Raw genomic sequence first — 23,830 nt, 5'->3', positions numbered from 1 at the left:
TAAACCTAACCCTAACCCTTACCTTAACCCTAATAGCGCTTCTGTCGGCACTCTTTTGTCGGCGCGCCTTTGTGGGCACGCTGTCGACGTCGCGTTTTTATCACCGCGGTTTTGTCGGCGCGTGACATCACATTGAACATAGTTTCCTTTACTTGTGCCTGACATCATGGCACCAGTACAAAAGGCCAGGGTTTACATCAAGAGGTTTCACCTTACATCACTGCAATCTGTAGCAGATACTCATGCTGTAGGAGAAAGTGTCCGTGACCCGTCAAAAGCGCGGAGGACAAAATCGCGCTCGACGAAAGCGCGCATGTGACATCATCACAGCGCGACGAAAAAAATAAAAAATTGAAATAAAATTAAAATTAAAGCAAGCCCATTCACATAAAGGTTATGGTTAGGGTTAGGGTTAGGTTAAGGTTAGGTTTAGAGCGTTAGGGTTACGTTTAGCATTAGGTTAAGGGTTAGCGTTAGGTTTAGCGTTACGTTAACGGTTAGGTTTAGGGTTACATTTAGGATTAGGTTAAGGGTTAGGTTTAGGGTTAGGTGTAGGGTTAGGTTTGGGGGGGTTAGGGTAAGGTTTTCGCTTTTTAAAAACATTTTTCGATCACAGCGCGATGTTTTCGTCGCGCTGTGATGACGTCAAATGCGCGCTTTCGTCGAGCGCGATTTTGTCCTCCGCGGTATTGTGGTGGAACCAAAGTGTCAAACTGGATTGCAGAATATACTATCTATGAGAATTACATCAGATCATAAATACATGAAAACATTTAAGGAACTGTGGTCTTTGTTCAAAATAAAACTAATGGATAACAGAAACATTTCGATATTAGAAATTTAAGCAACATGTGTAGTAGAACAGGAAGCCATCATCATGGGACAAACGTATGATAGCTTATATTTGAAATTTCATGTAAGAATTTCTCTATTAAGTCACTGTTTAATGATGAGCACTTTTCAAATGTGAAGAACGCCTAGCTCCCAATGACACAGCAAACTGGTCTACTAAATTCTATTTTATTTATTTCTGAGAGAATAAATGGAGGGCATGAAATACAATTTTCATGGGGAGGCTTGCAAGATAAATTTTAGAAAGGTAAAATCAATTTTTATTACGCATTAACAGATCTTTTAAAAACATAATTGTCAGCCTTAACAGCAAATATGCTATTTAATACTCCAGATTAAAAATATATATATAATTTACCAAATACAAAGTTTTAAGGTTATGCAACAAAATGTAAATTGCTCTGTCAATTCCTTTGTTTTACATTCAGGAAAGTAGCATTCTTAGATTTTTGTCTACAAAAATATTACAATGTATCTATTTTTTAAATCTATTATAAAATGAAAAAGTGGTTAACATTTCTCAAAACAATTCCGTGGTTATGATATTTTTGTCCAATTTGATTTGGAGACAAAACGTATACTTAGTTTGAGGGCAAAAAACCCCAAATGTTTATTCAATGTAAGCTTTTAAAAGGTCTGATGTTCAATATAAAATTGTATTTCCCCACTGAATGCTTGCCAATATAAATATTCTAGGATCTCTTATTTTAATAAAGTCTAAGAGTCCTTGAGTTACAAATGTAATGGAACCTGCCAATTAAATTCGTAACCCAAGGATTCGTTGGAGTGAATCACATAAAACTAACTTGATCACTCTCTGCTTTCGCAGGGAGTGCACACGACGTATCTCAGGGCAGGGAAGGCCATGGGGGGCCATGGGGGGTTAGCTGTTTCAGACCACCAAAGGTCTCCCCTGACCCACTGAGATATCTCATCTTCCCTCCCCTGGGCCCCCCCAATTGGTCCCCTTCCATCAGTGGTGGGTTTCAAAAAAATGTTGGAACCTCTTCTGTAGGTGTGGCCTGCTTTCCGGGTCCACTGGTGGAACCTCTTCTAACCGGTTCTGTAGATTTGACGAACCGGTTCTACCGAACTGCTGTGAACTGGTAGGAACCCACCTCTGCCCTCCATCCTACCATGCCAGGTCACTCACCTTGTGAAGATCTAGCAAACTATCTCTTTAGCCTATCTACTGCAGTTTCTTTGCTCTCTTGCAGTCTCAGTGCGAAAATAATTTGCAAGCCAACGGGAAGCTTGAAGCAATGCGATTTTGCTGCCCCAAAGTCTCATCGGCTTGTAAACAGTCTTCGTCTGAATCTGGTGCAGGCCTTGGTTTGCCTAGAACAGAAGACTAAGATACTGTAGCAATAGCAATAGCAGTTAGACTTATATACCGCTTCATAGGGCTTTCAGCCCTCTCTAAGCGGTTTACAGAGTCAGCATATTGCCCCCACAGTCTGGGTCCTCATTTCACCCACCTCGGAAGGATGGAAGGATGAGTCCACCTTGAGCCGGTGAGATTTGAACCGCTGAACTGCAGATAACAGTCAGCTGAAGTGGCCTGCAGTACTGCACCCTAACCACTGCGCCACCTTGGCTCTGTAGCGTGAGATCATACAAGATTCGTAGGGTGAGATCTTATGCTATTGGTCTCACATGACCTCACACTACTTTAGGCCTCCGTGAACGCACCAAAGCAGGCAAAAGAACCAATGGCTCCCTAGATCATCTCAAGGTAAGTCAGTCTCCACAGGCCCAGTGTCTGTGGAGCTCCAGCTGGCGGGGAAGAATAGGCAGAGCGAATGTTGTAATGGGTCTGGTCATTTGTGTGAATGACTGCTGTGGTGCTGCAGCATTTGTAACTTCAGGGCTGTGTCATATGTACTGGGGGGGGGGAGGTTTAATGTTGCAACTTTGAATGTTGCCAAGTGAACTCTTTGGAACGAACTCCCCGCAGAGATTCGGACCCTCACCTCCCTCCAGGCCTTCCGAAAAGCCGTTAAAACCTGGCTGTGTCGGCAGGCCTGGGGTTGATGAGTTCCCTTCCCCTCTCGATTGTGTGTCTGTTGGCTCTTTTAAAGGCTTGTATTTGTAGTTTTTGTGTTTCCCCTCCCTTCTTGGGTTTGTGAGCCGCCCTGAGTCCCGTTGGGAATAGGGCGGCATATAAATAAAACAAAACCTGAAACCTGTACTGTCGTAACTTGAGGATTACCTGTAGTTTATTAGCATTCTTAAGAACAATCTGTTGTTTTCCAGGATGTAATTAAGAGACTTCAAAACTCTATGTATTTTGCTTATGCTCATGCTCATATGCCATGTTGAAATTAAATTTTGAGTGTTTGAATTCTATGTTTTATATTCTATGTAGCCAAATGGACAAGAAGCCCTGGCATTCATTCTCCAAATGAATCAAGGAGACTGTGATGAGGATCCTATGAAGAACGTTGGGAATTCTTAAAATCAGGTAGAGATGTTTTCTGTCGACCTCAAGGATCTTGACTTTGGATAGCAGCTAAAATGCATCTATACCTAATTCGTTATTTCCAAATATGCCATTTTAGCATTAATACTGGTATTTGAATTAGGTAAAATTAAAGCTCAATTCCCCTCCCCCAAATATGGATGTTGGTTTGTTATTGTGTTGATGTAGCAGTAGCAATAGCAGTTAGACTTATATACCGCTTCATAGGGCTTTCAGCCCTCTCTAAGCGGTTTACAGAGTCAGCATATCGCCCCCCACAGTCTGGGTCCTCATTTTACCCACCTCGGAAGGATGGAAGGCTGAGTCAACCTTGAGCCGGTGAGATTTGAACTGCTGAACTGCAGATAACAGTCAGCTGAAGTGGCCTGCAGTGCTGCACCCTAACCACTGTGCCACCTCGGCTCTTATGTTTATGTTTTACAGCTAGTCTGCAACTTAGGTTCACAATTGAGCTGAAAATTTCTATTGCTAAGCAAGAGAGTGGTTAAATTTTGCCCCATTTTATAATCTTTCTTGCCACATTCATTAAGTGAATTACTGCGGCTCTTAAGTTAGCAATACGATTCTTAAGTGATTCTGGCTTCCCCATTGAATTTGCTTGTCAGAAGGTTGCAGCAGATGATCACATGACCACAGAACACTGCAACCACCACAAATAGATACCAGTACCACTTGCCAAGTATTCAAAATTTGATCATGTGACCACGGGAATGCTGCAATGGTCGTAAGAGTGAAAAACAGGCATCAGTGACTTTTTCCAATGCCATTGTAATTTCAGTTACTTTGGTTATAACGAATGGAGGACGACCTGCATGTGTTTAAAACCTGTTTCTACAGAGCAAAATCAACCAAGGGTTATACTAAAAAGTATACGATAAAACATACATAAATTGATAAAAGTCTAGGAAATCTTCCAATATACATACAAACAATAACTTCAGATTTGTGCATTGTACTTCTACATTTATTTTCCAGTAAGCTATGCTGGCTGGGGGATTCTGGGAGTTGAAGTCCACAGGACTTAAAGTCGCCAAAGTTGAGAAACACTGTCCTAATGTTTTCATATAAAGTGCTTCCGTAAACTTTGTTATTAGAAGCAGATCTATGACTTCTCGTTGTAATGCTGAATTACAAATAAATCCATGAAAATGTACTAGATGCATACTTTAAAAAAATTATTTTAAAAATAATTGATTTAATCTTGCATTTTAAAATAATTTGAACAACCTCAAGGGCATTTTATGACATAGTCAGCAAATATGCAGATTAAAATAAGGTTTACTTGCAGCAACCAAAGAACTGTAAGCAATTCATTCGACTCATTTTTTATTTCATGTAAAAAAGAACTGATTCTTATCTTAACCTTTCGGTTTTTTGTCACTCAGATAGGATTCATTCAGCCAAGAAGAATCTCTCCCAATTTATTGCTCTCCAGATGAGTTAATTCTAAAGTTCCCCACTCTCCCTTTCATAGAATTTGTGAGATTGTATTAGAAGGTAGTTTTACTAAATGGTGGAAATGCATGAAATATTGCTAATCAGCAAAATTGAATTCCTTTGATATTATTTTAAGATTGGGAGAACAGATCTTTGTTTGAAACAGATGTTTACTGCTGACCATTTCTGTCAATGTGTGTTTAGAAATAACAGACATTTTGAGTGTTAAATGCAAGATGTACCAGTGAAAATAATGCAATTAAGAACTTTAGTAGTAAACAATAAGTATCAGAGGTGGGTTCCTACTAGTTTGCACCTATTCGGTAGAACCGGTTCGTCAAATCTACCGAACCGGTTAGAAGAGGTTCCACCAGTGGACCCGGAAAGCAGGCCACACCTACAGAAGAGGTTCCAAAATTTTTTGAAACCCATCACTGATATGTATGCATTAGAAGTGGAGAAGGTGTTTTTTCCTAAACAATAGATAATATAGAATATTAAAATACAAAACAAACTGGGATTCTACTGAAAATACTTTTTTAAAACGTTACTTATTTACTTCTTTTTTACACCTATAAGAATTTTTAAGAAAAGTAGAGAGCATATTAATAGCTCAAGCTTATCATACGTAAGTTTGATAAGCTTGAGCTTATCATGTGTACCAATGTCCTTTGATCTTCTATAAGCCCATCATGTGACCCAAGTGTCCCTGTAATGGAAAAATAAATTGTATTAATTGAAAGCAAGGTTTGTTATTCAGATAAAGTTTTCTAGCACAATAAAGATGCAGAAGAAATGTACTGCAGTAAGATTTGAAGTTTTGTCAAAGTTGGAAGGTATAAATACTATGCTAAAAAAAAACATATTACTGACAGCCAGATATTAACTAAAATTCAAATAAAGGCTGAACTTACATCCAGCATGAATTGCTGAATCAACCAACCTGGTTGGATTAATTTATCACATTGATACACAAAGCAAGTTTACAGCCTGCAACGGATGGTTGGTTCCATATAATTCACTATTAAAACCAAAGAGGTCATATTAATAGCAATAGCAATAGCAGTTACACTTATATACCGCTTCATAGGGCTTTCAGCCCTCTCTAAGCGGTTTACAGAGTCAGCATATTGCCCCCAACAACAATCCGGGTCTTCATTTCACCCACCTTGGAAGGATGGAAGGCTGAGTCAACCCTGAGCCGGTGAGATTTGAACAGCCGAACTGCAGAACTGCAGTCAGCTGAAGTAGCCTGCAGTGCTGCATTTAACCACTGCGCCACCTCGGCTCTTTAAATCTTATTAATCTTTATATTTAATTAATTAATTAAATATTAAATCTTAGCACAATGTGGGAACTCCAATGCAATCTCCAAAAATAGTATGTTTTCCAGTGGAAGAGTGGGAGGGGTTACGCATGGGGTATTCTCAAAGCCTGATTGGTCCGAAGACTGAGAGAAACTTCTTAAATACTCCTTCCTTCCCATTATCTCCCAGTTTCCTCTCAGTCTTCTGGCCCAAGCACTGTTGAGTAATTGCTAGGTAGGAATTCCTTTTATTCAATTGGATAGTGTAATTCAATCAATTTGAGACTCTAAATTTCTGCTGCGGCCCAAGGGACAGTCTTTTCTTCCTCGCGCGGTCGGGGAGAGCCCCGTGGGGCATTGCCGTCCCTCTCCGCGGGCCTGGAGCTCTTCTTCATATCCCCGGGCCAGCGGGGGTGACGAGCTTCGAAGCGCAGCTTCGGGAGCTTACAAATTTAAGAACTTTGACTTGCCGGCGCTTGCAGGAAGCGCACGAAGAGTCCGCGGAGCCGCCGCCTTAAAATCGGACAGCTGCCGACCGCTGCGCTACCCCAGACATCAAGGGGATCACGAAGCTAATTGTAAAGCAGGCAGGCCGCGCTGCGGGGTTTCCAGAACCGCAGGAGTTCGTCCCAGACAAGAGGCGACTGGCCGCGGCGTTTGAAAGCCAGTCGCGGCTGCCATTAACCCCTGCCAGACGTTCATAGTTCCATCGGCCATTTTGGAGGCGCCACGTGCAGAAGGCCTTTAACAGCCATGTGATTGCTCGAAAGGCCACAGGCCGGAGAGGTCAATTTGAGACCACAGACTGTCAAAACTCCCAAAGGCACCGGTGGGGCCTACAGAGGCCTTTTCTCTTTGGACATGTGATTGGGGCGAGATCAGAGTATTTACGCAAAGAGATACCACTTCAGCTTCTCAATGTTTCATAAGTTTATGACTAATAAACATTAGAAACACAATGCAGTCAACCCATCCTAAGATAAAAGACGTATAAACTTTTAATTAAAAAGCTGTGCCTTCTTTTTCAAGAAATCACTGTTGATTCTATGAAGGAGAACCTACTTCAAATACTATATAGAAACAAAATAAAACATTTACTAATACTTAATTTTCCCATTTATCAAATTTGTTCATAAATAACTGTTTTCACTGGCTTTCATAGTATTGGAATATGAAAGGAGATTTCAACTCTGCTAGTGTAGCTTCAGGAAAACAAGTTAAAAATCATACCCTTATTTACTTTGTTTTAATTGTTTATTTCCTTGTGTTTGCTGTGACCAATTGTATTCAGTCTTTTTTTTTTAATGCACAACTGGGAATGGGACTAAGCGCCTCACTAAAATATTTGGAAATTTGCACTAAGAATTTTGGCTTGGAGGAATATCATCTTCCTTGGGTTGAGAGCAACTTTGCTTAGAATTCTAGTTGAATTAAGTTATGTCTTAGATTGAATATATCAAAAAATAATATGCAATTCTCCTCTCTCCAGTGTTATAGAAATACTTCTAAAATCTCTTTGTAAATCTCAAATGTTTCTAAACAGGAATAGAGTAATACATGCCTTAACTTGCATTGAGATTAATTTAGGTGACTGAATTCTGCTTTCTAGAGTGTGTTTGAAAAACGAGCCTAATGCAGGAAACATATTAGTTTGCACTCTGCTAGCATACCAAGAAAAAGCTAAATCAATCGGCTGCCTTTATTTACATGCTTTATCCCTGAGAAATGTAATTGCTGTTTTTTTTATTAACCTTGTTTTATGGTTCTAATATTTAAGAACAAGCCAATCTTATGTCACAGGAAGAGGGTTAATATACTTACAGATTCGCCCGCAATACATCTTGGACACGGCTGGGCGGTAGCTTTGGCTTCATTATCCGTAAATATCTGATTAATAAGCACATATATATACAGAATTTTCAAAACAACATAAAATCACTATTTGACCTCTTTGTTATAAAACGGTGTACCTAATAGCATAGATCCCAGCTTATAAAACATACCATATAACTTTGTTTCTCCTTCATAATTTGAGGACTGAACAATTCAGTGAGATCACTCTCCTTCAAATTCCACTTCACAGCCCAGTAATCTGTAAAACAGTTGCTTAATGGATGGCAGGGATTGATTGCCTGTTGAACAGTCTCCAAATTTTTGCAAACTCGTTTCTGTGAAAAGAAAAATAAATTAAGTCTAAGGGCTTTTCCCATATGCTTGTTATACATGCATATTGGCCAAAGAGGCTTGTTCTTGAGAATTCACAATTATATCTCTATTGCAACCACAAGGTATTGAATGACCACGAGCAATCGATGGCCATTGTTCTTACTTGAGAAATGACGCATCTCACCATTACAAGAAGACTGCAAAATATTTCTGTATTACGATACAAAAAATAGACATCATATTGATGACAGATCACATTAATTTTCAATTAAACTGATTTATTGCTCATATCTATGCACAGAAATCTAGTCAACTAGCAGCACTATTTTGAAGCTGGATAAGGGTTAAGAGTATTTAAGAAGGGTTGGACTTGACTGCTTGTGGGAATGTAGAACTTCTAAGCTAATTCCTCTTTTGACTCAGCTCCCTCCCCCAGGCTCTGCCAGTCCTTCTCTTACACATATTACCTAACAAGGAAGCAAGATTTTTCAATTACCTATGATTTTGAAGAAGGGTAAGATTAAGAGTAAGATCATAAGATTAAAAGATGCTGTGAAAGTGAGAGGTATAGATGGCCAAAATTTAGAAGTGTTTGCAGATAAACAGTTGCCAGAATTCCAACCCTTTTGGTAATATCCAACAACTTTCCCCTTTTCTTCTGTGTGAATATCTCCACCCTTCTTAACATTTGTTCTTCTCCTTCTTTCTCTATCCTTCCCTTCTGCATTCTGAGCCTATTAGAAGGGAAAGGAATGTATATATGTAAACTTGTGCAATTTTGAGTTTGGGAGTGATGCTTTGGTAGGGCTAAAAAATAAAACAAAAAAAATATTTCCAGTGGTAAACACATGTCCTTGAACAATGAGATAAACATTATGGCTGAATTGGTGACTAGATATTGGATCTGACCACTGAAATGTCTCCTGAGAAAGGAGAGATTGAGATCACCCATATGTATTTTGCACACTTGCTATTTGTAAATGGATGGCAGGAACTGATATTCCTGTGGTTGATTGTGTGTCAAAAAGCTGGGAGTTGAGCGATTTGATCAAGCTCAGAAGTATAATGTAGCCTCTACGGATTTTACCTTGAATGGATCCTCATTTCTTAATAACCATTGGAAAATATTTTTTATTGTTTTTTTTTAAATATTGAAATATTGGAACATAAGGTTTTACATATTTACTGGGCGAATCTCCTTCAATTCATAGTGAAAGGACTTGTAATTTACGAATTCAAAGGCTTAGGGGAAAATATTTTTGGAATAAACAGAAAAGGAGTGATTAGAATGTTGATCTTGGAAAGTTTTAAATTTCCTAAAGATCCAGACAGATGTGAAATAAGATTTAAAACTAATTATTTTACTACTTCCTTTAGGAATACTGTTTTTAAACTGTAAAAATAAAAACATAAGATGGGTCTTGATGTTTTGGACACTAGAGAGAACCAGAAAGAACTAAGGATTGTGTCTGAAGGAAAAACAGTTTACTTGTCAATAATACAACACAAGATTTTAACATTAGATGTATTTTAGGACATATGAGAATAATAGAAATAATTTTAAAAATATTTATTATAGATAAATGGATTGTAAATGTTGTAGAAGAGAAATCAGGTTTTTTTTCATGACTGAAAGTATTTTAAATGTGGATTTGGAATTGAGAAGTTATAAGAATGATATGATATGTAAGGAGATGATAAACTAAATATAAAATAAACATGGATAAGGCCTCCACAATTAAAATGGACATAATAATAAACCACGAGGGATATCCGATAATGGATGTATAAAAGAGATCTGTTAAAAAGTAAAATTTCTGCAACAAGGACAAAAATGAAAAGAAATTAAATTCTAAGAAAAAGATCAGTTAAAATTTTCAAGGATTTCTTTTTGGAAAAGAAAGACAGAAAGAGGAAAAGAAAAGAAGAAGGAAGGAAAGAAGGTAGTTATTTGTGGGGAATAAAGACTAAAATTTCAGGGAATGACAGGAAGGAATATAAAGTTGGTTTATTTGATCAAGGGTAAAGTAGATGGGTTGCCATCTCTTATAACCACTTTTGGCTGATCAGGATTGAACAAAAAGGTTTTAAGTGTCTGTTCTCAAATAAGAGATATTAAAATATTTTGTATTTTAAATCTATTTGATTAACAATCCAGTTATTTTTTATGATAAACTCTGATGGAGTTTGATTAATTATGATTAAATGATGAGGTTTTGGTGATTTCTTTGCAGGTAAGGGATGAGATATAGAAAAAAAAAGCAAGGATGATAAAGTTGATTTTTTATTAAGTTTAAAGTAATATTTTGTTACTTCTGGTAACCCTTAATGGACTTTTGCTGATTAAAACTGAATGTTGAGTTTCTAAAGTTGTTTATAAATAAGGAGATGAGATATGGAATGAAGAGATACTTTTTTGTTATTAAAGAGAATGTGATAAGTTGTTTTAAAAACACTATATTTGTAACAAGTGGAAAGTTACTTCTTCAGTTCTTCTCTTTTTTCTATTCTCTGTTATACTTTTCTTTTTCTCTTGGCTTTTATCTATATAACTGTAATTGCTAATTAAATTAATATAAAAGAGTGATCAGTGTATGATTTGTTTTATAAACAGGCTTCCTTCATATATGCAGTTAATTTTAGTCAGTAGATATTAATTCAATACATGGACAGATTTCTAATCTTGCTTATTTTTAGACTGTAATTATCTCAGATATATTTGCCCACACATATATGTATATACACATATACAAATAATAAAACATACATCTGTCTGAGTGATATTCAGAAAGATTTCATGTGTGGCTTCCAGTCTAAGGCTGGATGGAGAAATTGGGATTTTCAGAACATTATTGTTTGATTGTTGTCACCTTTCTTTTGTTTATCGAAGGAATTATCTAAGATTCGGAGGTATTTTCCTTTTTGAATAACTATGTTGCAGGTAGCAGGTATTTAGAGAGGAATAGAAAGAGAAACATTACATTGTATAATGGATTTTGGTATCTAAATGATATATTCTAATTTCTGCAGGATTTTTTTTTATAATAGGATGGAGACAGAGGATGCAGTAGGAACACGTTGGCATGAATCACGAAATCCATGAAGTTCCCTCCACAGTAACATCTGAACTGAAGCTATATAATAAATAGTTTTGAGTAGAAAGCAAGAGAAAAAAGTTCTCTCTCTTCCTCTCTACTTTCATCGAGTCTTCCTGTATCTTCTGAAAATGGCTTCAATGTTCCTGTCTCAGGTTGACTGGACAGTGGAACAGAAATACTTTACTTTCCAAAGGATATACCTTTATAGAATCAAGTTAAAAAAAAATCTGAATATAAACAAAAATGAAATGAAATAGAATCCTGTTAGGTTAAAATAAAGTGGATGAGCACAAGAATATCCAAGGGAGAAAGGCTGAAGCATGACTACTGTTGAAAATGAATCAGCATACATCTAGAGGAAGTGAATCAGAAACAAAATATGTATTATAGTAAGAGTGTACAAAATGTAATAATAAAAATCTGAGGAGACCCTCTGAAGACAGGCTGCTTTCCATTGGGAAAACATCCATCTCCTTTGTTCCTGGAGAATTTGTCCTTTATTAAAAGCTATAGCAGGCAAGTACAAGCGGCATAACTAGCAAGATGCATGAAAGGATGGATAAAAGAGAAAACTGATTTACTGCTATGCATTAGAAGAAATTTTCTCTTATCAAAAATAAAACCAGGCTATAGCTTTGGGTCCAAAGCACTTACGATCAGAGACAGGAATTTAGCATACAGAGTAGCTGGTTATGAATGCTACACTAATGCAAGCAGAACCTGTAGAGGTTTCTATAGAGACTCCCAAATTATTCTGATATTTGAAGGCATCAGAAACATCTCGAGGAACTGAAAAAACAGACCTGTGTAGAATTCTGATTGTGGAGACGGCATTAATAACTCATACCTGGCATGTCCGTGGCAAGGCCCAATGGGGTCAGAGAGCTATGGGGACCTTGACATTGAATTTCATAAAAATGATGCATAAATGTGGCAATCTCATTCTTCTGCAGTTGGAAAGCCCAAATATATTAGGAAGGATTATGCTTCCGATCAAAGTTTACGTTAAAGTGATTATAATAGCATCTCATATGATTATTAATAGTATGTGTGTTTCGTGTGTGCGCTCCCAGACACAGACTGTACACATTCTGAACAGGAAATGAATTTTTGCTTTATTTTATGTAATCAGTAGATGAGTAAAACTTTTAAATTACATGAGGATTCTTCATGAAGTTGCATGATATGTATACCATGGCCACAAGGAATAACAACTTATCATTTGGAGGCATATGCTTTAGGTAATATTAACTGCAGCTTTAAACAACAACAGAAAGGCCAATTTAATATTATTATCCCTGTTGCCTGTAATATTCTGCTTACAGCCTCTCATGTTCTGTTCAATATGAACAAAATTTAGGATAATTATTGTAGTTTTGCTGCTGAGCAAGGTCACATTCTTCCCTTTGTGATTGTACTTGAACTTCTATCACCATCAGCTACACGCAGTGGTTCCCAAACTTGGCAACTTTAAGACTTGTGGACTTCAACTCCCAGAATTCTCCAGCTAGCTCTTCTGGCTGGAGAACTCTGGGAGTTGAAGTCCACAAGTCTTAAAGTTGCCAAGTTTGGGAACCACTGAGCTACAGCAAGCAAACTCACTATTTTCAGACAATGAGTTCTATTATCCAACAATGACTCGTCTTTTCACAGTCCTCCTATAGGAGAGTGTGCAATTCTCCTTTTCAATGCAAAACCTGCTTTTTTTCCCATAATCAATGCATGGAAGTATGACATAGCATTCTAGGAGTTGAAGTCCGGACATCTTCAAGTTGCCAAGGTTGAGAAACACTGCACTAAAAGATGATCTGGTATTGATGCTCTTCTTAGTTAAATTTCAGCTCTGCAAGGGTGCCGAGATTCAATAACAGCTATCTTAGAATAATCTCAGTCATGTATCCTTTAAACTCCAGGAAATGTTCTGTGTTGCTGCATGCAATGAAGCATATGCTGAAGTTCAATAGTTATTGATAACTGCTGACATACTCTCTCTGTTCGTATTTGTGGAAGCCTTGAAAAAACCAACCCTATTTTCTTCGACCTTAACGTGATATCTTTGGCAATACGGTTTGAATCAAGAGAAGGCTGGGCTCGGTAACTTATGCTTGTCGATTGGTACGGCTGCATGTTCATTTGGCTGGGAGCACTTCCTTAGCTAAGTATATTAGTGGGATAAGAATTAAAGGAGACGCCAATTACCATCTCTGATCTCAAAAGCTGCAGATAAGACCAATCACCCCTTAAGGGTGATATTAAAACTCACTCTACTGAATATAAAAGCATTAACGTAGATGGCCTTTAGACAGACAAGGGAAATGAGGATGGCATTAGCTTGTATTATTCTGATCAACTGCGCCAACAAATCCAATCCTCCGTAGAAATGCTATTAGTGTTCTCCCCTTCTCCCCCCCCCCCAAAAAAAAGGGACAGGAGGGGAAAGGCTTTGTGTAAAGTCCCCGAAGGAAAAGAAGCAACTAATGTCATTAATGTGTTAACAGCCTCTGGTCACTTAACAGAGTAGTTTTAATAGGCTCTGGAGGGGAAACATGTCCAGCCCTTTTCAGCCAAAGGGTAGGTTAGAGCTGCGTGTGGGTTTTGAAGATAGTGGGTTAAGTTCCTGGGGGATTCGCCTGCCTTGTTATATATTTGCAAATGTACTTTTAATAACGCAAATGATGGCTAACTACAATTAAGTACCAAAGGTGGCTCTTTTAACAAGCACATGCCATTGCACTGATAGCTTTAATTACATTATAAAGCTCGCTGGAAAACACTTCAGGAGAAAGATATAGGGGGCACCACCGTTCTTCGCAACATTAGCATATAACAAGTCACTGGTGATTTCACATTCCTGTCATAACTTTGCATTTGAGTTCTGAATTAAATTTCAAGTCTCTTAAAAATAGATTTTTCCCGGAACCCTCCCCCGCCCCTCCGTTACAAATCTCTTTACAAGAGCTTCCCCCCCCCTTCCTATAATAAATGTACTATGAAATCGCCAAAGATCCGGGCCCAGCACTGTTTAATTATTAACACTAGAGGGCTAAAAGGAAAGGTAATATCAAACAATTGAATTCTTCGAAATAGGAAGTCAAGTTTTATTTTAAAAAAAGAAAATGATGTTTTCTGGTAGATGTTTTGCTTACAAAAAAAATAAAATAACCTCCATGATGGCCAAGTGTGGTTGACTTTTAAGGGGTGGCATTTAGGAGAGTCCTCATTGTACTGTAGGTTTCTCCTTAGCTTAGTGCTGTATTGCAGGCCACTTCAGCTGACTGTTATCTGCAGTTCGGCTGTTCAAATCTCACCGGCTCAGGGTTGACTCAGCCTTCCATCCTTCCGAGGTGGGTAAAATGAGGAACCGGATTGTTGTTGGGGGCAATATGCTGACTCTGTAAACCGCTTAGAGAGGGCTGGAAGCCCTATGAAGCGGTAGATAAGTCTAACTGCTATTGCTAACTGCTATTGCTATTAATGAGGAAAAATTTAACATTATTACAAAATGTGACTATGCTAAAAACAGACATTAACCAAGAATATGTAGAAAGCCAGATGAAACAAAACCACGGGGCCTTCTGACTGATATGACACAAAGAATAGCATCATGAGAACATTTATTTTCAAAGTCATGGCAGACTTCACTGGACCCTTAGGCATGGCACTAATAAAACGTACATAAACTTGCAGTACTTAGTGTGAAAACTCATCCTGGCCTCAAACAGGTGCCTACTTATCTCCTACTATATCTATCTCTTGTCCCTTGTTGTTTGTCATATTAGAACATTTGAATGGAAACAGAAGAGGACATTTTGTATCAATATGAGCCGAGGTGGCGCAGTGGTTCGGCGGTTCTAATCTCACCGGCTTAAGGTTGACTCAGCCTTCCATCCTTCCGAGGTGGGTGAAATGAGGACCCGGATTGTTGTTGGGGGCAATATGCTGACTCTGTAAACCGCTTAGAGAGGGCTGAAAGCCCTATGAAGAGGTATATAAGTCTCATTGCTATTGCTATTAGATAAACACATTGGCATGAGACAGAATGCGATGAATATTATTACCAACGAGTGTATTATTACTCCAGCACCCCAGGGTTCTAAATACTTTTATAGATTGTGCTGCCTGTCTCCTCCTCCTGTAAGAGTGTGTAGGCATGGCCTTGGGAGATAGAAGGAAGATCCACAGACAAGGATACGGCCTGGTGAAAGGCGGTTCAGTCTGCAGGGAGGCAATAAACACGAGGAGCGTTTACGAAGGGTCTTTTGCCTAGTTTCTTGGGAACTAAAAACAGGAGGGGAGAAATACTTTTCAGTCTTGTAGAATTGATGGCAGCTCTGTCAGGTACTCCAGGCAAGAATAACAGAGAGTAACGGGGGGGGGGGGGGGAGAAATACTTTCTCAGCCTTGCCAGACTGAAAGTAATTCTCTCTTTTTAGTATACAGAAATCCAGGAAGGGTCCTTCTGAAATGGACCCTTCCTGGAATGGACTTTGTAGGTCTTCTAGTCCAGTGTTTCTCAACCTTGGCAACTTGAAGATGTCCAGACTTCAACTCCCAGAATTCCCCAGCCAGCGAATGAAGTCCGGACATCTTCAAGTTGCCAAGGTTGAGAAACACTGTTCTAGTCTGCTGAAGCAGAAAACCACCTACCACTTCAGACAAATGGCTGGCCAGTCTCTTTTAAAAGTCTCCATTTGAGACTTTTGGACGGCCATTTGTCCAGTGTTGGAGAGCACCCACAACTTCTGGAAGCAAGCTGTTCCACTGATTAATTATTCCAACTATCAGGGAATTTCTCCATAGTTTTAGGTTGTTCCTCTCCTTGATTAGTTTCCACCCATTGCTTCTTGTTCTGCCCTCAGGTGCTTTGGAGAATAGCTTGACTCCCTCTTCTTTGTGGCAACCCCTGAGATATTGGAAGACTGCTATCATGTCTCCCTTAGTCCTTCTTTCTCTTAAACTAAACATAGCCAGTTCCTGCAACTGTTCTTCATATGTTTTAGTCTCCAGTCCCCTAATCATCTTTGTTGCTCTTCTCTGCACTCTTTCTAGAGTCTCCACATCCTTTTTATATTGTGGCAACTAAAACTGGATGCAGTATTCCAAGTGCGGCCTTACCCAGGCATTCTGAAGTTTTACTAACACTTCATGTGATCTTGATTCTATCCTTCTGTTAATGCAGCCTAGGACTGCATTAGCACCGCTGGCTCATATTTAACTGATTATCCACTAGGACTTCACGATCTTTTCACAGCTACTAGTATAGAGCAGAACCTTGCCAGACTGAAAGTAATTCTCCCTTTCTCTCTTTTTAGTATACAGAAATCCAGGAAGGGTCCTTCTGAAATGCTTCTCATGCGTTTCCCCCTCCCACCATCTGTGTACAGGTACTCCTCAACTTACGACCACTCTGAACCCACCTCGTTTGCTAAGTGAGTCATTTGTTAAGTGAATTTTTGCCCCATTTTCGGACCTTTCTTGCCACACTTATTAAATGAATCGTTGCCATTCTTAAGTTAGTAATACAGTTGTTAAGTGAATCCTCAATGACTTTGCTGGTCAGGAGGTCACAAAAGGGGATCACATGCTCCTGGAACACTGCGAGCATCATAAATACGAGACAGTTGCCAAGCATCAGAATATTGACCACATGATCATGGGGATGCTGCAATAAGTATGAAAAATGGTCATGAGTCGCTTTTTTCAGTGCCATTGTAACTTCGGTCACTAAATGAACTGTTGTAATTGTAATTTAATAAATTTATATGCCGCCCAATCCCGGGCGACTTACAAATACCAGAATAAAATAAAAAACTAAAATATAGGGAAAAGAGAAAAACAGATTTAAAAACAACACACCATGCACTCAAACCTAGATGGGGCTGGACCTCATTCATGGGGTCAACAGCCCCAGGCCTGCCGGAACAGCCAGGTTTTAGTGGCTTTTCGGAAGGCTGAGAGAGTGGGAAGGGTCCGGATCTCTGCGGGTAGCAATAGCAAAAGCAATAGCAGTTAGACTTATATACCACTTCATAGGGCTTTCAGCCCTCTCTAAGCGGTTTACAGAGTCAGCATATCGCCCCCACAGTCTGGGTCTTCATTTCACCCACCTCGGAAGGATGGAAGGCTGAGTCAACCTTGAGCCAGTGAGATTAGAACCGCTGAACTGCAGATAACAGTCAGCTAAAGTGGCCTGCAGTACTGCACCCTAACCACTGCGCCACCTCAGCTCTCAGGGTAGATCGTTCCACAGGGCCGGAGCAGCTACAGAGAAGGCCCTCCCCCGGGGGGTCGCCAGCCGGCATTGCCCGGTCAACGGTACCCGGAGGAGGCCCAGCCTATAAGATCTTATTGGCCGTTGGGAGGTATGTGGCAGGAGGCGGTCTCGCAGATAGCCAGGTCCTAGGCCATGTAGGGCTTTAAAAGTAATAACCAGCACCTTGAAGCGTGTCCGGAGACCAATAGGAAGCCAGTGCAGCTCGCGGAGGATAGGTGTAACATGGGTGTATCTAGGTACACCCGATATCGCTCGCGCGGCTGGACCAACTGTAGTGTCCGAAGACTCTTCAGGGGCAGCCCCATGTAGAGCGCTGTAAGTTGAGAACTACTTGTACTGACCTGCCTCTTATCAGAATATTGGCTAACTTGTGGGTCCTCCTGTTTCCCCAAGGTTATTCCCACACACCATTATATTTCTCCACTATGCTGTTCGCAGGATAAGAGAGGAAGGTGATTTTATAGTTTAATGTTTCAAATTGCAAACAAAAATCTTAAGATGCCAGCTACCTGGATATTTTTTCCAGCCCCAGGCAATATTTTTAAGTGCACACAATGTATCCTTCCTCTCCCCCATCCTTTTAGCTTCCTACCTGATTCTAGTACTTCTGAACCAGCAAAGAGTTATGCCAGTAGCATCTGTGGTGTAAATTTATAACTGAGTGATGGTTTCTGACATTTATGTATATACAAGCTGCTACATCTTTCTCCATTCTCCCTGACAGCTCATGAAATTTCCTTGTCAGAGCCTGCTATTTCCTTGCAAGAGTGGCACAGCCTGATGGATGAGAGGACCCTCCAGGAAAGGAAGGTGATATAGAATCGTTTGAAGATTTTGAAGAAGCACTAAAACTATCTGTCAGAGATACTTTAGATTTACAAATACTGGGACTGGTCCGTGAGGCTGAAGTTTATGGCCCAGACCCTGAGTTTTAAAATAATTGCTTTGGAATTCACAAAGGTCAGAAGAAAAAGCTTGGAGCACGACTTAGAATACACTCTTACCGATCTTTGATTTGCAAACAGCTATTATTAGCTTTCATGATAAAAGTCTAAGAAATGTCTTTTTCAATTTGCAATTTTAGCTCTCTTCACTCCCTCCTCCCCCCTCCCTCTCTCTCTTTAGGAAAAATATGGAATATCGGGAGAATTTTCCCTATGTAGTATAGTCCAGATATCGTGGGCTACAATGCCCAATGTTCTTTATCAGTTGGCTTGGGATTCTAGGAGCTGCACTCCAACGAATCTAGAAAGTATGAAGATCAGGGAGAGAAAGCAGTACTATATTAAGAGTTTTAATTAAAGTCTGCATTTGTCTTACTGGTTGTGAAACCAGTGGGGGGGGGGGTAATTCTGGCTCCCCTGGCTAGCAATCGCCACGATTTTGTCAGCCCGGATCTGGCAGCCTCACTCAAAATGCAAAACAAAATTAGTTTCAGGAACTAGTTTCACTAACTGAAATCTCATGTATCTCTCTTTCTGTGTTGCACACCCTTCAGTACAGAGGTGGGTTCCTACCAGTTCGCACCGGTTCGGTAGAACCGGTTCGTCAAATTTACCGAACCGGTTAGAAGAGGTTCCACCAGTGGACCCGGAAAGCAGGCCACACCTACAGAAGAGGTCCCAAAAGTTTTTGAAACCCACCACTGACACACACACACACAGACTCACACAGAGAGAGAAAGAGAAAGAAGGGAAGAAAGAAAAAAAGAAAAAAGAAAGAAAAAGTGAGAGAGAGATGAACGAAAAAAAGGAAAAAGGGACAGAGAGACAAAAGGAAGGAGAGGGAGAGAGAGGGAGAGAGAGAGAGAGAAAACATATAGCCGGCAAGCCACTCCCACAAAGGAGGCCACACCCACAGAGTAGGTTCAAAAAAATTTTGAATCCCACCACTGAGCACTAGCTACAGCCAGGAAATGTGAGTAGCCCAAAATGATTTGCTTTCTTTTCAATCAACAGGAAACCCAAAGCTGTTCTGACCCCCCTTCCAGCAAAATAATGTATTGTTACTTCCTGGTTTGCATGAGGCTATCAAAGTTCTCCATCTAAGCTCATTCTCTAGTGTCCGAGGCTCAAAATGGGGATCAGAAGACCTCTGAGGAAATTCATTGCCACATTCTGGTACACTTGGGGCAGGGGTGGGCTCCTACCAGTTCACACCAGTTCGGTAGAACCAGTTCGTCAAATCTACCGGAAAGCAGGCCACACCTACAGAAGAGGTTCCCAAATTTTTTTGAAACCCACCACTGACAGACAGAGAGAGAGAGAGAGAGAGAGAGAGAGAGAGAGAGAGACAGGAGAGAGATACAGAATGAGAGAGAGACAGAAAGAGAGAGACTCACACAGAGAGAAAGAGAAACAAAGGAAGAAAGAAATAAAGAAAAAAGAAAAAAAGAAAGAAAAAGTGAGAGAGATGAAAAAAGGAAAAAGGGACAGAGAGACAAAAGGATGGAGAGAGAGAGAGAGAGAGAGAGAGAGACTCACACAGAGAGAAAGAGAAACAAAGGAAGAAAGAAATAAAGAAAAAAGAAAGAAAAAGTGAGAGAGATGAAAAAAGGAAAAAGGGACAGAGAGACAAAAGGATGGAGAGATAGAGAAAGAGAGAGAGAGAGAGACTCACACAGAGAAAGAGAAACAAAGGAAAAAAGAAAAAAGAAAGAAAAAGTGAGAGAGATGAAAAAAAGGAAAAAGGGACAGAGAGACAAAAGGATGGAGAGATAGATAGATAGAGAGAGAACACATGGCCGGCAAGCCACTCCCACAAAGGAGGCCACACCCACAGAGTAGGTTTGAAAAGTTTTTGAATTCCACCACTGATTTGGAACAAGGGAGACAAGAAAGCAACTACAACACTTTTTGGGCACTGTGGCCCCTAAACTCTTCTCAACTTCCCTTCTTCTCCTTAACCTCTTCAGAGGTCTCAATCGAAGGACAAGATCGTGTTTAAAATAGAGGAAAAGAACCATGTTAAAATTACCCCAAGGAACATCGACTCGGCCCACAGGAGCCAGTTATGAAACAACGGAGAAATTGAGGAGGGGGGTGGAGAAAGGGCTGAAATATTCCAGCTGGTCAGATCTGCAAGCCAGAGACGCTGTTTCTTTGGATTAAGACCAACTCAAGATACAACGCGATGGTAAAAGCATTTTGGATAAAATTATGGTGGATTATGCAAAATGTTCTTAAAAAAGGATAAAGTTTACCCCTCAGTTATTTTTGTTAGGTATAACTACTGATTGTACTGTTATAGAGACTGACTTGATTTTGCATTTAATAACGGCAGCAAGACTGTTGGTGGCGCAATACTGGAAGAAGGAAGATTTGCCTACTATTCAAGAATGGACATTGAAAGTCACAAACCTAGCAGAGATGGCTAAAATATCAGCATATCTCAAGGACCACTCAAACGAGAGATATAATCTGGAGTGGAGAAGATGGATTGACTATACTCAAAATAAATACGGGACTAAGAAATTCCAGATAGTTTATGACTGAAGAAACAAGGAATGACATAACAGCAATAGCAATAGCAGTAGACTTGTATACTGCTTCATAGGGCTTTCAGCCCTCTCTAAGTGGTTTACAGAGTCAGCATATTGCCCCCAACGACAATCCGGGTCCTCATTTTACCCACCTCGGAAGGATGGAAGGCTGAGTCAACCCTGAGCCGGTGCGCTGAACTCCAGATATCAGTCAATAGCAATAGCAGTTAGACTTATATACCGCTTCATAGGGCTTTCAGCCCTCTCTAAGTGGTTTACAGAGTCAGCATATCGCCCCCAACAACAATCCGGGTCCTAAACAGACATAATCTGTTTAGAGCTAGCCTAACAAAAGAGGAGTTAAAGCTCAAATGAAAGAGGATACTAACTTTTTTTAAAGTTTATTTTAGAACACCTTTGTTCTAAACCCCTGTATTGGTTCTGGGAAGTGGAGGGGGAAAGGTGGGGGGGAGGGCAGGGGAGGGAGGTAAACATTTGTAAAAGTTTTTTTTCAATTAAAAAAAAAGAGAGGACGCGGTGCATTGCCACTTTAAAAAGACGTGCATGATAAAGAGGAGGAGGAGGAGGAAGAGAAGTTGACGTGCAAAGAACTTCTTGCCCCCCTCCTGAAGTCCCAGCGCAGCTGCGGTGAAGGTCTGGGTTAAGGCGGAAGCGGAGGCCCCCTCCCCCCCCCGTGGGTGTTATTTCCTTCTTCCCATCATCTTCCTCCTCCTCCCCCCCCCCCGGCGGTTCTTTCCTCTCCGTCTCCCGGGGGAAGCGGGGGGCCTTTGGGCAAACTCGGGAGGGCGAAACCCTTCAACGTGCTGGCTTTCAGCACCACCGGCTCTCCAGCGCTTGCCAAAGAGCCGAGGCAGCGGGGCAAAGCGGCTGGAAGGACGGGGCGTAGCTGCAGCAGGCTCAGCGCCGCTGCCCACCCGATCTTTCCCGGCAGGCCGCCGGCCCTCCTGGCAGCCAGGCTGCCCTGCGCGGTCCTACAACGCGGAGCGGCTCGGACTTACGCGCTCGGGCTGAAGGGCGCCGAGGTCCTCCGGCCGGCCTCGCCGCCGCCGCTCCGCCGGCAAGTTCATGGAGGCCCCGGCAGGCGGTCCGGCTCTGTCCGCGCTGGAGCTGGCTGGGCCGCTACTCGCCCTCCCGGCACTCCGCCCTCTCTTCTCCGCAGCCAATCCTCTGGGTTGAGCCGCGGAAGGCGAAGGCTCCGTGGCCCGCGCTGCCTTTGCTCACTCGGCGGGTAGACCGGGAGCTCTCCCGGGCAGAAGGGGATCCCTTGCCTCGGTCAGTTCGCTGCGGCCAACTCGCGATGGCCAATTCATCCCAAGGCCACTCGCCACACGACAAGTCAACCATTCAGTTTCATTCTTTTTTTAATAGAATTTTTTATTTTATTTTCCATTTTCATAGCATATAATCACATGTATACTATTACATGGGACTAAGAAATTCATGTTGTATTATTAAGTACTTACATCAATTCATCTTACCATTAACTACCAAAGAAAGGGGGGAAAAACAGTTATTGGCTCTTCCACTCTCCATACACCATATTTATGCCTTATTACTTATACCACACTTTCTTCCCCTCTCTCCTCCCCCTTTCTACATCCTTTCTTCCCGCCATCATCCTTTTCTACTCTACTTCCCCTTCCTTTCTCCTTCTCCTCTCTTCCCTTACCCTCTCTCCTGTCCCTCTCTTCCTGTCTTTCTTCTCTCCTCTGCTTCCCACTCTTCCTCTCATTCACTTGGTGTGTTTCAGCTTCTGAGCAAACTCCCTTTTGTGTTGATGGTATTTATAATTCCATTTCAATATACATAAAAGAGAAAAAAATAGCCGTATACATGTACACTCGTGATAATCATTCAATTTAATTATTGAAAACAATTAAAACATTTTGTCGTTCAGGTGTCATTTTCTTGAATGACCCCATCCCACCACTTCTCCCATAGAGAGTTGTAACTTTTGTCTCACACCCAGTTGTTCTAGGGTAAGTTGGCTGGTGTGAGTTGACCACTGCAAATTGGCTGCAGTGAATTGACCTAGACTCAACTTGGGGTTTCAAGGACTGAAGAGCCACGTTCTGGGTATCTCTGGAGCTGTCGCCAATTATTAAGGAAAATTCTGGTTCATGCAGCCCGCTAAAGCGTGATTTGTGTAACTGGCTTTTTGAATGGGCTCCCCTCGGCTGGCTTCACATCACAGCAATAGCAATAGCAGTTAGACTTATATACCGCTTCATAGGGCTTTCAGCCCTCTCTAAGCGGTTTACAGAGTCAGCATATCGCCCCCAACAACAATCCGGGTCCTCATTTTACCCACCTTGGAAGGATGGAAGGCTGAGTCAACCCTGAGCCTAGTGGGATTTGAACAGCCGAACTGCAGAACTAGCAGTCAGCTGAAGTGGCCTGCAGTGCTGCATTTAACCACTGCACCACCTCGGCTCTCATGCAAAACGTAGTTTGTATTCTATGTTTTAATGTCTGGTGTCTGGCTGGGGATGAGCGGAAACGTTATTTTCTGCAGCCTGGGACAGACCAGAAGGCTTTGGCCATCCACAGTACAGGTCGTTCTTGACTTACGGCCAGAGTTGAGCCCAAAATTTCTGTTGCTGAGCAAGACAAGTTGTTAAGGGAGTTTTGCCCCATTTTATAAACCTTTCTTGCTAAGTGAATCACTGCAGTTCTTAAGTTAGTAACACAGTTGTTAAATGAATTTGGCTTC

General features: G+C 40.9%; 1 protein-coding gene across 1 annotated transcript; it reads right to left on the bottom strand.

The window, feature by feature from the left end:
• Positions 1 to 5,445: 5,445 nt before the first annotated feature.
• C10H10orf143 (chromosome 10 C10orf143 homolog) lies at positions 5,446 to 22,252 on the bottom strand. The gene is made up of 4 exons (XM_032224791.1): positions 22,116 to 22,252; positions 8,081 to 8,245; positions 7,899 to 7,964; positions 5,446 to 5,480 (listed from the first exon to the last, which is right to left on the bottom strand). The coding sequence occupies exons 1-4, from the start codon at positions 22,182 to 22,184 to the stop codon at positions 5,451 to 5,453; spliced, it is 330 nt and encodes a 109-aa protein (XP_032080682.1). The 5' UTR covers positions 22,185 to 22,252; the 3' UTR covers positions 5,446 to 5,450.
• Between the last annotated feature and the right edge of the window lie 1,578 nt (positions 22,253 to 23,830).

This window comes from Thamnophis elegans, chromosome 10 (assembly GCF_009769535.1).
Source record: "Thamnophis elegans isolate rThaEle1 chromosome 10, rThaEle1.pri, whole genome shotgun sequence".
NCBI classification, from domain to species: domain Eukaryota; kingdom Metazoa; phylum Chordata; class Lepidosauria; order Squamata; family Colubridae; genus Thamnophis; species Thamnophis elegans.
Note: the sequence above shows the minus strand (reverse complement) of the source record. Positions and strands in the feature narration are given on the sequence as shown.